The 14363-nt window shown below is 36.5% G+C and overlaps 1 protein-coding gene across 1 annotated transcript in view; it reads right to left on the reverse strand.

Moving 5' to 3' along the window:
- Positions 1-14363, reverse strand: part of RAB3GAP2 (RAB3 GTPase activating non-catalytic protein subunit 2) — a 99641-nt gene that overhangs the window by 75758 nt on the left and 9520 nt on the right. The window contains exon 2 of the mRNA XM_007129270.4: positions 3067-3128. Within this exon, the coding sequence (XP_007129332.2) occupies positions 3067-3128 (62 nt within the window). The remainder of the gene's footprint in view (positions 1-3066; positions 3129-14363) is intronic.

Genomic DNA, 14363 nt, shown 5'->3' on the forward strand with positions numbered 1-14363 from the left:
GCTGAGCCAAAAAGCAGCTCTGTGACAAGCTATCAGCCAACCCACCCCCTGAATACTTTCAGGGGAGATGCAGCAGATACTCGTAAGGAAAACTGGCCGCACACACAAATCCCCAACTGCGTCAGTTCACAAGTAAAAATCCATTCCAGACAGAACCTACCATGTACCAACGGAGTGTTTGAGATGAGGGCTTCTGGACTTGTAAATAAGTACCATAACTCGGCACCAGCACTATTTTATATATTTAATAATAACTGTCCCAGCGGAAGCTCCTCTGAGATGACGAATGCATGTGTAGCGTCTGTGAGGTTTATTCCAGAAAACCTCCAACTTACTTGGGAGTTCGTTCTCTTACTCACAATCGTCACTTAGCTGTATGATTCCAGAAAACAAACACTAAAAGTAACTGCAAGGTTGCTGCCACTTACACTATCCCCTTCTGAGAAATTCTCAAAGCACATGCCCTCCCGAGAGGTTTACTCACACGGAATCCCGCAGAGGCTCCAACCTTTTCAATACTTAGCCCTCCCATCCAACACCCTCGGCACCTCCCCATTCTCGCCGCAGCTAAGTGACTGCTGATGGGCGCCTGACCAGAGGGCAGCACTACCAGGGTGGCCGATGTCCCACGCAGTGACCTGGTATAAATCTAAGTCCCCTGCTCCCAAATATCCTACACTGGAAGGTGGTGAACAGATTCAGTAAAATCCTCACATGACGGCTGAGGGCGATACAAAAACAAGAAAGAATCTAAGACAACCACAAACAAAAGACAGAAGTAAAAGCTGTGCAAGTCTAAATCATGAGTAAGCAGAAGCCAGTCAGTCTTAGTAAAAGCAGACACAGAGCATAACCGAGTCTCCATACTGACACGGGACTAGAGCAGAAAGAGACGAGGTGTTTGTTTGCTGAGGTGATGGGACAACCAAGTTCCCTGAGCTGCATTACATCCCAATCCTCCTTGAGGTCTTCTGAAATGGTCTCCTGTTCTTCATCTCCCCTTGGAGCTTTGCTATAACTCTACATGAACTTAGGATGCTCTGCTGCTCAAGACATGACGCTCTTTCATTTCTCCTCCAGATCTGTCTTCCCCAACTCAACAAACGACACACCATCCATCCAGTAGCTCAAGCCAAGTATCTGGGAGGTGTGTTAACCGACTTTTTATTATGGATATTTTCAAAGACTGACAAAAAGAATGGTACCTATTACTCAGCTTTAGGGAGTATCAACATCTTATTTTGTTTAATCTACTCCACACCATAGCCCAGATCAAAGAAGTCAGTTCTAGCTTCTTCTTTTCCCCCTCATCCCGCACAACCAGTTCATAGGAAAGTCTTACCATTATCTCTCAAACTTATCTTGAATCTACCAATTTCTCATTTTCACTAATACCACCTTAATGTAAGCCACCATCATTTCTCAACTAAACTACTCTAACAGCCTCGTAACTGGTCTCCCCTGCTTCCACTTTTGCTCCCTGCTTCAATCTATTCCAAATAGCAGCCAAGATGAACTTTAACAATGAGAAATCACATCAGTGTGGTTTCCTATTGCATTTAGAATAAACTCCAAATTTGCAAAGCCTTCCATCAGGCCTTCTTGCTTCTCTAACCCCATCTTGTAGCCATCTCCATCCTGCCAAGCCACACTGGCCTTCTCTACATTCCTTCAGACTCCAAGCCCATCCTGCCATAGGGCGTTTCCATGGGCTGTTGCCCTGGCCTGAGATGCTCTTCACCAGACCTGCACCTCATTGACTGCCTCTCATCTTTCAAACCTCAGCCTAAATGTCACATCCTCCAAAAAGCCTTCCCAGACCACTCAATCTACAGTAGTCACATGATCACTTGCTATCACATCACCATTTGAATTCTCTGTGTAACTATTACCACCATTTGATACTTTTTATCTATCTTAAAAAAATTTTTTTTTTAAATCTCTCCCCATTAGAGTGTAAGCTGCTGGGCACACGGATGCTAAGACCCATCCAGTATTTAGGTTCATTCTTCTTTCTTAATAAAAACCTCAGGTGTCAACTCCTCCCCTGTGCAGCCGTGGGCCTCAGGAGAAGCTGACCCTTTTATCCTCCAGCTCCAGGAAATGATGAGATTGACTGATGAAAATCTCATATATCTTGCTAGTGGCTAGTTCAGAAATGAGTTTTTGGCCCAATTCGAGCCAAGGAGATAAAAGGCAAGGAAAAGAGTCATGAAAAACCCCGGCCTTTTTCTCCCCCTGGTCAAGAATGAAGAAACATGTTGCTCCACCACACCTGTGAGAGGAAAAAGCTTTAGGATGAAGTCAACATGGTATATGCAGAGTAGACAGAAGGAAAGAACCTGAGTCCTTGATGACATAGTTGAATTGCCTGATCAACCTAACTGGGAGTACATACTATCTCTGACTTCCTTTTATGCAAGCTAATGAATGTCCCTGTTATTTAAGCCAGTTTAGGTTAGATTTTCTATAACTTATAGGTGAAAATACACTACCATATACAGGGACTTTGTCTACCTTGCTCATTGCTATACTCCCAGCAACTAGAATATGGTGGGCACTTAACAAATCTATGTTGAATAAGTTAGTGCAAGAGTCTAAAAGAATAACTAATGAAGGGGAGAGAATCCTAAAACAACTATTCTCCATTTAGCCCACCCCACTTAGCTATAAAGTCATCAAATCCTTAAGAACAGGCATCTACTTAAGTACTATTAAGTAAGCACAAAAATGTCCTCGACAAAGATTTTAAAATGTTAACCTAACACTGAAATATGTCACCATCATTACAAAAGGAAAATGCTGCTATCAAAAAGCACGCACAGGGCTTCCCTGGTGGCACAGTGGTTGAGAGTCCGCCTGCCGATGCAGGGGACACGGGTTCGTGCCCCGGTCCGGGAAGATCCCACATGCCGTGGAGCGGCTGGGCCCGTGAGCCATGGCCGCTGAGCCTGCGCGTCCGGAGCCTGTGCTCCGCAACGGGAGAGGCCACAACAGTGAGAGGCCCGCGTACCGCAAAAAAAAAAAAAAAAAAAAAAAAGCATGCACATGTTTACAAAGACTTACAGGTTCTTGGGGTTCTGTTTCTTCCCATGATCCCCAACCATCATCTTCCCAGTTTGATTTACCTAAGATGAAAAAGATGAAAAGTGCTTACATGAAATATAGAGCTTAAAATATTTTAAAAACATTTCCTCTAAACATAATAGAATCAACCCCTGATATATAATAGATATTATATAAATATAATGTTCATATTAAGGAAGAAAACAATGGTCAACTATACTAGATCAGGATTTTGCTCTATGTAATAATAACCGGGAGACATTTGGCCTGAATTTCCAAATCTATGTAAAAGTGTGCAGGTTATTTGGACCTTAAGATACTGGACATCAAGTTTATTTACATTTAAATCAAACTGCAAATGTGACTTTAAAAGAATCTTAAAATGACAAACATTTGTTACTTAAGATATCAGACAAGTTAAATATACACAATGACCAAAAACACACCTAAAATTCCACACAGATATCTTTAAAAGTGTTTTAATAAGACAAGGTATCAAAGACAAAGAAAACTGAATTTTGATAGGTCTACCATTCACCACCTTTTCCTGATACTCTGTGATTTCTTTTATGTGAGAACACTCTCTTGGATTAAAATAAGATGTTCAGCCAACACTGCAACAGGGAATTAAAAATCCCAAAATTGGTTTGGATAGTATGATCCCTTACAATGCTCGTGTTACTCATTTTTATATAATTATCTTTGAATTTATCTCACATCATATCGGAAGAGAAGGAATAAAACTATAATTTTTAAAGGAACTACTCTGAAACAAACAGTATACTTTATATGTATTACCTCAAATTAAAAAAAAAAAAAGTTCCCCCAAAATGTGAAAAGAGCAGGCAGTTGCCTCATTTTAAGTTTAGGCCCCAGAATCAGATTACCTAGGTTCACATCCTGGATCCAGCACTTACCAGCTCTGTGACCTGGAGCAAGTTACCCCGTATCTATAAGTTTTAGTTCTCTTACCGTAACATCATGGAAAACGACAGCACCTAGTGGGGTTGCTGCGAGCGTTTAAACCAGACAGCACACTAAAGTCCTCAGTGCCTGACACATAATAAGTTCTCAATGCTAGTCACCAGGATTTAGCTATCAAAATGCTACAAAATATAAATAAAATACTGTAATTTAAACCAATCAGCTTCAAATTCTGGGGGAAGAATCAACTTAAAAGATGGGACTGAACCGGTTATCTAGGATGCTGACAGGAGGATGGAAGCAAACAGAACTTCCACTTATCTACGAGGTTTCAAAAGTTGCTAAAGTCAATTACATGTTAGATGATAAAAAATGTTACAGTCAGGTACTTGGAAACATTGCTCAATTAGCTTTGTGGTAATATTCCCATCATTGGCACTTAAACACCAAGTAACTACTTTCTAATGTGCCAAGCACGCTGCTAGGCATATATTAAGTCCTAAAAGAGTACTAATCATTTGATTAACGCTTTACAACTTACAGAAGATTTCCGTATACACATTAAACAATTTAACAAATGTTCTGTTAAATACCATGTGCCAAACCCTGTAGGAGAAACACAGAAAAATACAAACATATGAACTCCTTTTCTTTAAAGAATTTGCGATCTAGTGTAGGAGAGAAACAAACATGTAACAGCCATGGTGAGTGCTGTAATGGAATACTATGGGAACTCAGATGAGGTAGTGAGAGATGAAAAAATATAGTGAGGAGTCATCTTCAACTAAGTCTTTAAAAAGTGGCTAGGAACTTTTTAAAGGCAGAGGCAAAAAATGCCATTTTCAGAGAGGGGTTATCACATAACAACTAACATTATTCAGCATTTCTATATGCTTCAATGCTTTATAGACACTAATTCACATAAGCATGACAAGGATCCTTTATCACCCCCTTTTTACAATGAGAAATACAGATTACCTCCTTTAAGTAACTCAACCAAGATGACAGAGGATTAAGTGGCGGAATGGGGTTTGAACTCAGGTCTGCCTGAATTCCAAAGCCCAAGCTAGCAAGTGTTCTGCTATACTTCCTCCTATGGCTTATAAAGAAGGATAAGATTAGGAAACAGTGGGGCTTGCAAATAAGGTCAAAAGCAAGATATTTATTATTTTAAAAGGGAAGTATTCCCTTGATATTCAGACCTGTAAATTTTTTTTGTAACTTGGAAAGTTACAGTTTGCTCTTCGGCAGTCTAATTCCGTTAGGCAATCTCTTTATTCTGCTAATTTTTCCACTGCGCCAAAAACAACTGTCTTATTGTGGGCTGATGGCAACTAGGCCATCCCATGTATACGCGTCTAGAAAATGCTCTCTCTCATAAGAGAAGCAAAGACCTAGTAAAGCTTATCACTCTAAGGTCCACAATTCAATGTTAAAATGGCTATAAAAATATTTATCAAATTACCACAAATCTTTGGGAGACCATGCAGAATTTAAAGTACTTCATAAAGGTCACTTACTCATTTATTTATTCATTCATTCACTCATTCATTCATTCAACAAACACAGCACAGCATCTCTTCTGTGTTGGGCCCTGTGCTAATTAAGTGCTGGAGATACAAAAGCAAATAAGCCTTCAAAGAGCTTAGTTTGTGCACATAACCTTGTTGAATGTTGTACAAAAGAAAACTATGAAAAATGTGTTAATTCTCTTCCATATTGGTATAAAAAGTACCTGACTCAATTCACAAACGACGCATAGCATCAACAGAAGACAGCAGGAATTTGGATTTCCTGCCCCGGCAGAGACCCAGTTATCTCCTTACAGGGCAATTCAAAACAATCAGGAAGAGAAGGACCTCGAGAAATACCTTCTTTTTACAAAATACTGGTCATGACAGTTTACCCATATCTCAATGCCTCTGACTGGGGAATTTCTATTAACAAGACAAAGAAAATTTAATCAGGCATTTAATCAGGCATCTCCCACTATCACAGGAATACATTTCCCAAAGAGGTCACAGTACAAACAGAGGTTAAAGGAAGGTGAAACAGAACTGACTCAGAGAGGTTAAAGATGTTTCTGAAGGCTGGTCTAGAATTCTATTTATAATCCTGTAAGAAAATGCATTCCAAATTCTAGTCCACTTAAAAATGGGAAACATTAAAAAAAAACAAAAACGGAAATATCTGCAAATTTAGTACTACCCTTGTGGCTATTTCTACTCAGTGCCAGTGCTATAAATTTTCCAGCCTCCTGACTTATGTTGAAAATCATTTGATACTGTTTTGCAGGCTGCTATTTGACAGCTATTATTGTCGACTGTTAAAAAGTGTCCAAATCTCAGCACTTCACCAAGGTTATTTCTTATGCCCTCAAAATATGCAAGCAGATCAAGCATATTCTTTAAAAAAAAAAAAAGTTTATACTGAAAAAATAGCTGCTGAATGTCTGATAAAGTTGCCGTTCATGTACAGAATTTTATGCAGGCAGTCCTGAATTTTATTCAGTTCTATGAGGGATGGTATTCTTCAATCCACATCATCACCAGTGTATTTTAACTGATCACTGATCAAGGTTGTGGATGATCACAGCAATGTGTCTATCATTTGAGAACTATGCACTGTTTAATGTCAATACGGAACATTTACTGTAAAACCTTAAGGTCTATAAATTTCTACGTACTCATGAAGAAATAAAACTAATTTACTTTTTGTTGTCCAATTATGATTGTCACTTAGAATAAATAGATCAAAATCTCCTATCAGCCAGGGTAATTTGAAAGTGCCAAGCGCTGGTGTGACTTAAGAGGTAAGTCAGTTTAACAAAATGTACTATGGACAACCAGGACATACAACTTCTTTAGCGTGCTCAGGGTCCAATGTAAACATTCCAAAGACCCCACAAATCACCAAATCACATGGGCACTGGCATTTACCCAGTTCACCTAATGAGCCAAGTGGCAATCACTTCAGTCAAAGGCTAGGCTATAAGTTATGGGGTAATTTTAAGTGTTTTTTTCCCCTCCATGTATTAAATAAATAAGTAGCAACCATCCAATCTCCAGAAAGCAATTCTTTAAATGACACTGTCATCAACTGCCTGTATCCTTTATTTTGCTGAAGTCCAATTAAGCAACATTGATCAGAATATTAAGAAAATGGCATCCATGTTCATTGTCTTTGTAAAACCAGAGTTACAGTCTCTTCTGCAGATTCCCCTCTCTAGGTAGCCTTAAAATCTCTGCAAGGAAGAGACTAAAATAATGAATTAGGGATGACTGAAGTTTCAGGGTTGACTCCATCCTGAAAACGTGAGGCAGATCATCCACGGATCACGCTCTGAGGAACTCTAGCTTCAAGGATAAATTTCAATGCCAATCTAATAATCTGATCCCGAAATCTCCTTTTTTCCTTTGCCTGCCCTCACCCTTGTTTCTATTCTTTCACTTCAGTTAGACTCTTCACTCACTGGTGGGCAGTCTTTAGCAGCAGTACAATAAAAATATAATGCAAGCCACACATGCCATTTTAAACTGACTAGCAGCCATAGTTTAAAAGCAGAAACAGGTGAAATTAATTTTAATAATACATTTTATTTAATATGATATAGCCAAAATATTATTTCAATATGTAATCAATATTAAGTTATTCATGAGATATTTTACATTGTTTTTTTTGATCCTAAGACTTCAAGATCTGACATGCATTTTACACTTAGAGCGCATCTCAATTCGGACCAGACGTGTTTCGAGTGCCCCACTGCACGTGTCGCTCTTGGCTACAGTCTGAGACAGCACAAGTCTAGAACAACTATTAGGTCTCTGATATCAGGTTGCATGGTTTGATACCCAGCTTTACCCCTGAAGAGTCATATGTCCTTGGGTGATTTAATCTCTTCCCTCTCAGCTTCCTCTTTAGCAAAATGGAGTTAATAACTGTATCTACTGATACAGTTACAAGAACGGTGCTTGGCACATATACACCTCATTCCTCATTCTTAGTCTCTGCCTTTGCCTATCCCATATTTGTCAACTAAAATGCATTCCCATTTGTCTCCACCTCTCCAAACCCAACTTCTCCTTCAGGACTCGGATTAATTCTTCATGACGTTTTCTTGAACCCACCAATGATCTTGTGAAACCGTAGCATTTGATTATATTTTTCTTTCAGAACTTAATTATAAACTGTGTTGGGTCATTTATTGCATTGTTAACTTATCATAAATGTACATCTTGTCGATACAATTAACCATTAAGCCTTGGAGGACAGGGAATATGTATATTGTGTGTGCATGCAAACTCTTACACACATATATAAGTATCTTCAAGAACACTATAAGTACGTAGTAAATATTTATATCCATTTAGAATATAAATAAAATGACCTTCTCACCCAAATGTTTCCCCATATATCCCTTTATAGGGATCAAAGCATCAAGATTTAAATTAATATATTTAAATACAGTAACCAAATCAGATGCTGATTCTAAACCTTTTACATTTCCAGAGAAATACAAAAACACTTTATTTTTTATCAATTTTATATACTCAGACTTTATACCCCAGATCCAAACCATCTTTCAAATAAGCTTTCTATATAAAATTATAAATATATAAACTTCGATAATTCTCTATTCCATTCAATTTTAGTAAGAAAAAAATTAAAAAACCATTCGTAGCTTTAGTTTTGATTAAGAATAGGAAAAATAGAGTATTTTTGTTCTAATTCAAGTCTAAGTGGCAGAATCTGACTAGGTAAAAAAAGATCCTCTAGAAATACAGTTCAAAATAGTTGGCCTGATATGGATTAATGGATCTTTATATTTCATAAACACACACATACACAATGTATATTTCAACATTTCAAAACAACACTGTATCATTATTTTAAAAAGATCCTGCATCAAATAAAGGAAAACCAACACATTCATTCAATTAAGTATGACTTTCAACCTAATTTTTTGGTAGGCTAGAAAAAAATAATTACAAAGAACACTGAGTCCCCAAATAAATTACCATACCATTTTAAGGGCAAAAAAAAAAAAGAGAGAGAGAGAAAAGAACACCCACATCATTCTTGAATTCTGTCTGTATTCTATTATGCAAACATTCTTTCTGCCAATAGTGAATAAAACAGGTTATACTAAAAACAGCTAAAAATAGCAAATACTGCCTATTGGAGAATCTAAAAATAGATCATGAGAATGCTTCCCTAGTCCTTTTACTTTAGTGCTATGACTCATGTGCCAGATGTTTGCTCCTAAAGCAGTCATTTTACGACTATATTACATCAGGACAGCATCAGCTATAAGCAAAATATTTCAAAGGTTCATGTTTTAACTGGGCTTTCCCACCTCATTTCCTGTACAACTTACTGAAAAAAATGGCATTTCCAAGTCCAAGAGACATTTCTGCTTAGTTTTGAATCTGTAACTTTTTTGGCGGCGGGGGGAGCAAACCATTCTTGAGGGGTGAGTTTCCTTTAAACTCTATTCTTTTCACATTCTTAACCATTTTTCCTTAAAATTCAGATAATCAAGGATTGCACTGAGGATTCAATTTGAGTCTTTCAAGAAGTTTGCCAGGGGCTCCCGTGGTGGCGCAGTGGTTAAGACTCCGCCTGCCAATGCGGGGGGACACCGGTTCGAGCCCTGGTCCGGGAAGATCCCACATGCCGCGAAGCGGCTGGGCCCGTGAGCCATGGCTACTGAGCCTGCGCGTCCGGAGCCTGTGCTCCGCAACGCGAGAGGCCACAACAGTGAGAGGCCCGCGTACCGCAAAAAAAAAAAAAAAAAAAAGATGTTTGCCAGTTTAGATTATTCTGTTAGTCGACCGCATCTGCTGAAATTACCTTTCACTCTTATTTCATATCACACTTTGAATCATACTTGCTCTCTATATAAATAAAATTCCTAAGCTGATCTCCAACCAACTTACATGATATAGAGAGAAATAAAAACAAGCAAGGTGAAGTTACAAGTAACAGTAACAAAAAGCAACTACCTCTTCATTGATTAGTAACTTGACTTTTCAATCCTTACCTTTTTTTTATACCTATCACTGAAGAGGACTATTTTGAACTGTCTAGAATAATTGGTAACATAAACATAAACTCCTGTTCTTACCCTTATCAAGTTAAATGTTTTGCCTGAATGAATAAAACCAATGACTTTAAAATATATTAGTAAAATGTAACTACAACTCCCTCTGGAGAGAATTTTTTCCCTGAGGAGAAGAGTAGATTATACTAGTATTAAAAAACTGTTCAGTTTCTCACTTGACAAATTATAGTCATTGAAACCTTCAAACTATAGAGAAAACACTGTAATTCAATCATCAAAAAATTACAGATGTCTTTTCTAGGGACACTTCCAACGAATGAATTATTCTACCAACAAAAGCTTAAATGAGAAATTCAACTTCTGCTTTCCATAGGTCTATTTAATTTAAAATATACATTATTCTGATTTGCTTCTGAACAGTCTGTCCTCATAAACTGAGTATTGGTTTTTCATTTAACAAGAACCTGAAGCTAGAAAGGAAACTGAATTCTAGAAGTGGGCAATTAATTTGACAGTATTTGCTTTTTCCAATATGAGTATGTCAAGATCAAAAAGTAAATGAGAAACTGAAATCCTTAGACGTTAGGAAAAGGAAAACTTAATCACCATGGTCTAAGAAAAGATCTTATTAGCACTGAAGCAAATTCATTTCCATTCTTCTAAGACAAGAAAAAACAGAGATAATGTACTTGTTTCTATAAAGAGCACGAACCTCTAGAACTTATGACTTGTAAATAATTCAGGGGGTGCAACAAATTTTAGTTGGCTCTTCTTGGCCAAGGCACAGAAAGCATCACATAGCAATACAAGGGCAAAAAAAAGACTAAAGAACAGAGAAGCTGCTGAATTTCCTATGCCTCAGAATTATTAATCTTTTTCTATTTCTAAGGAAATGGAAATATAAATTTCAAATTAGCATATTCCTTTCAGCACATAAAAATATGCAGCAATCTAAAATGACGAGGCCATCCCATTTTCAGTAAATAGGAGTTTCTTTCAAAACACCATGATTAAATCAGACTAGGTCTATAAGGTCCCTTCCAGTTCTGGAATTCTAATGACTCCTGTTGTCAAATAAGTGGCCTCCTATACCACAGAAGAAGAATGTTCTGATAATCAATTCACAAAAGGACAGAACTGAAAATATTTTTAAGCAGAAATAGAGTATATCCTCCTGCTCTAAAGTTTAAAAACTAAACATGCTTCCTTTGCTCAAAAACCTAAGAAATCTTTAGACCTATCTTGACAAAAGCAACAACAAAACAAAGCAAAACAAATCTGTAGACTTGAAGAAATTTAATATGCCCTATTCTTCTTTCTACTCATTTTATTTTTCAAAGAAAGTCACTAAGGGCAATAATATATTATGTATATTAGATAGAACTTATATAATTCTTTCCTACCACTTCATAATTATGTGTTATTGAATTATTATATCCAAAGCAGCAGAAAATAATGTGAGGGAATGTAAATGAGGATGAAGGTACATAAACACTGCTCACCAAAGCTAATTTCTGCATATTCTAAAACCAATTCAGTATCTTCCTTCCTTCCTTCCTCTATTAGAACAGTCTAATATTCAATTATTGTCCCTGTGAGAAAACTTTCCTTATATTTAAGCTAAATTCTTGCAATACCAGCTTAATTTTGCTATTATTTGCTGCTTTAAAAAAATACACATAAAGTCTGGTAATTATCTTAGTATCACACAAGAACCATATTTCATTTATCAGAAGAGCAAAAATCAAAAAAACTGATAACACAGAAAAATGACAAGTAAGTGTGTAAATGGGCACTTCTGTTTACCATGGATAAGAATGAACCTGACCAATTTTGAGAGTAAGGTCTATTTAATTTAAAATATACATTATTCTGATTTGCTTCTGAACAGTCTGTCCTCATAAACTGAGTATTGGTTTTTCATTTAACAAGAACCTGAAGCTAGAAAGGAAACTGAATTCTAGAAGTGGGCAATTAATTTGACAGTATTTGCTTTTTCCAATATGAGTATGTCAAGATCAAAAAGTAAATGAGAAACTGAAATCCTTAGACGTTAGGAAAAGGAAAACTTAATCACCATGGTCTAAGAAAAGATCTTATTAGCACTGAAGCAAATTCATTTCCATTCTTCTAAGACAAGAAAAAACAGAGATAATGTACTTGTTTCTATAAAGAGCACGAACCTCTAGAACTTATGACTTGTAAATAATTCAGGGGGTGCAACAAATTTTAGTTGGCTCTTCTTGGCCAAGGCACAGAAAGCATCACATAGCAATACAAGGGCAAAAAAAAGACTAAAGAACAGAGAAGCTGCTGAATTTCCTATGCCTCAGAATTATTAATCTTTTTCTATTTCTAAGGAAATGGAAATATAAATTTCAAATTAGCATATTCCTTTCAGCACATAAAAATATGCAGCAATCTAAAATGACGAGGCCATCCCATTTTCAGTAAATAGGAGTTTCTTTCAAAACACCATGATTAAATCAGACTAGGTCTATAAGGTCCCTTCCAGTTCTGGAATTCTAATGACTCCTGTTGTCAAATAAGTGGCCTCCTATACCACAGAAGAAGAATGTTCTGATAATCAATTCACAAAAGGACAGAACTGAAAATATTTTTAAGCAGAAATAGAGTATATCCTCCTGCTCTAAAGTTTAAAAACTAAACATGCTTCCTTTGCTCAAAAACCTAAGAAATCATTAGACCTATCTTGACAAAAGCAACAACAAAACAAAGCAAAACAAATCTGTAGACTTGAAGAAATTTAATATGCCCTATTCTTCTTTCTACTCATTTTATTTTTCAAAGAAAGTCACTAAGGGCAATAATATATTATGTATATTAGATAGAACTTATATAATTCTTTCCTACCACTTCATAATTATGTGTTATTGAATTATTATATCCAAAGCAGCAGAAAATAATGTGAGGGAATGTAAATGAGGATGAAGGTACATAAACACTGCTCACCAAAGCTAATTTCTGCATATTCTAAAACCAATTCAGTATCTTCCTTCCTTCCTTCCTCTATTAGAACAGTCTAATATTCAATTATTGTCCCTGTGAGAAAACTTTCCTTATATTTAAGCTAAATTCTTGCAATACCAGCTTAATTTTGCTATTATTTGCTGCTTTAAAAAAATACACATAAAGTCTGGTAATTATCTTAGTATCACACAAGAACCATATTTCATTTATCAGAAGAGCAAAAATCAAAAAAACTGATAACACAGAAAAATGACAAGTAAGTGTGTAAATGGGCACTTCTGTTTACCATGGATAAGAATGAACCTGACCAATTTTGAGAGTAACTGGGCAACCATGATCAACAATTAAAATGTGAATTTCTATTATTCAGCAATTCCAATCCCAGAAATTTGCATACAGAAATATTAGCAGCATGCGTAAAAGCATATATAATGATGCTTACTGGAGCATTTTCTTATAGCAAAAATATTGGAAATAATCTAAATGTTCATTGATAGGGGAATGGTTAACAAAAACCTGGTAGAGTCTTCATTGGAATACTGTACAGACATTAGGAAAAAATGCTATAGAGTTATATATACAGCTTGAAAAGATGTTGACATTAAGTAAACCAAAAAAGTTCCAGAATATACATTTTACAAGAATGAGTCCATGATATAAAATTTAAAATAGATAAATAAAATACCCAAGCAGTATGTGTGTGTTTATTGTCTCAGCAGAAAGTCTGGAAGATTCTCCCTAAGGTAGCACTTTATAATAGAACCTCCTGTAATGATGGAGGTGTTATCTGTGCTGTCCAATTAGTTAGCCACTAGGTAGGTATATGTGGCCACTGAAATGTAACTAGTATGACTGAGGAACTGAATTTTTATTTAATTTCTATTAATTTACACTTAAATTTAAATAGCCACATGTGGCTAGTGGCTACTATACTGGACAGCATAATACTAAAGTTTTAACATTTGGAATGTGGGATGTGAGCAGCCAGAAGGTAGCTTATACGTCTGATTTTATATACTTAAAAAAAAAATAAAAAAGAGGCAATGTGATCATGGGTAATTATCTCTCTCCTGACCTGAGATTCTCTCTTCTGAGGAATTTATATGTGAGACTTATGCTCACATGATACAAAGAAAAGTGATCTGTGTTCAAGGGACTGTTTCTGGTCTTCTTTTCAAAGGAGGAATATGGCATGGCAGACACCGTAGAGTTTCAAGGATTCCCTCTCATGAGGAAAGTTCATTTATCATATTTTATGATATTAGCATAGTAGTCACTCAAAAATACTTGCTATCTTATAGTTCCAGGATTGTCACTG

Source organism: Physeter macrocephalus, chromosome 4 (genome assembly GCF_002837175.3).
Source record: "Physeter macrocephalus isolate SW-GA chromosome 4, ASM283717v5, whole genome shotgun sequence".
In the NCBI taxonomy this organism is placed as follows: domain Eukaryota; kingdom Metazoa; phylum Chordata; class Mammalia; order Artiodactyla; family Physeteridae; genus Physeter; species Physeter macrocephalus.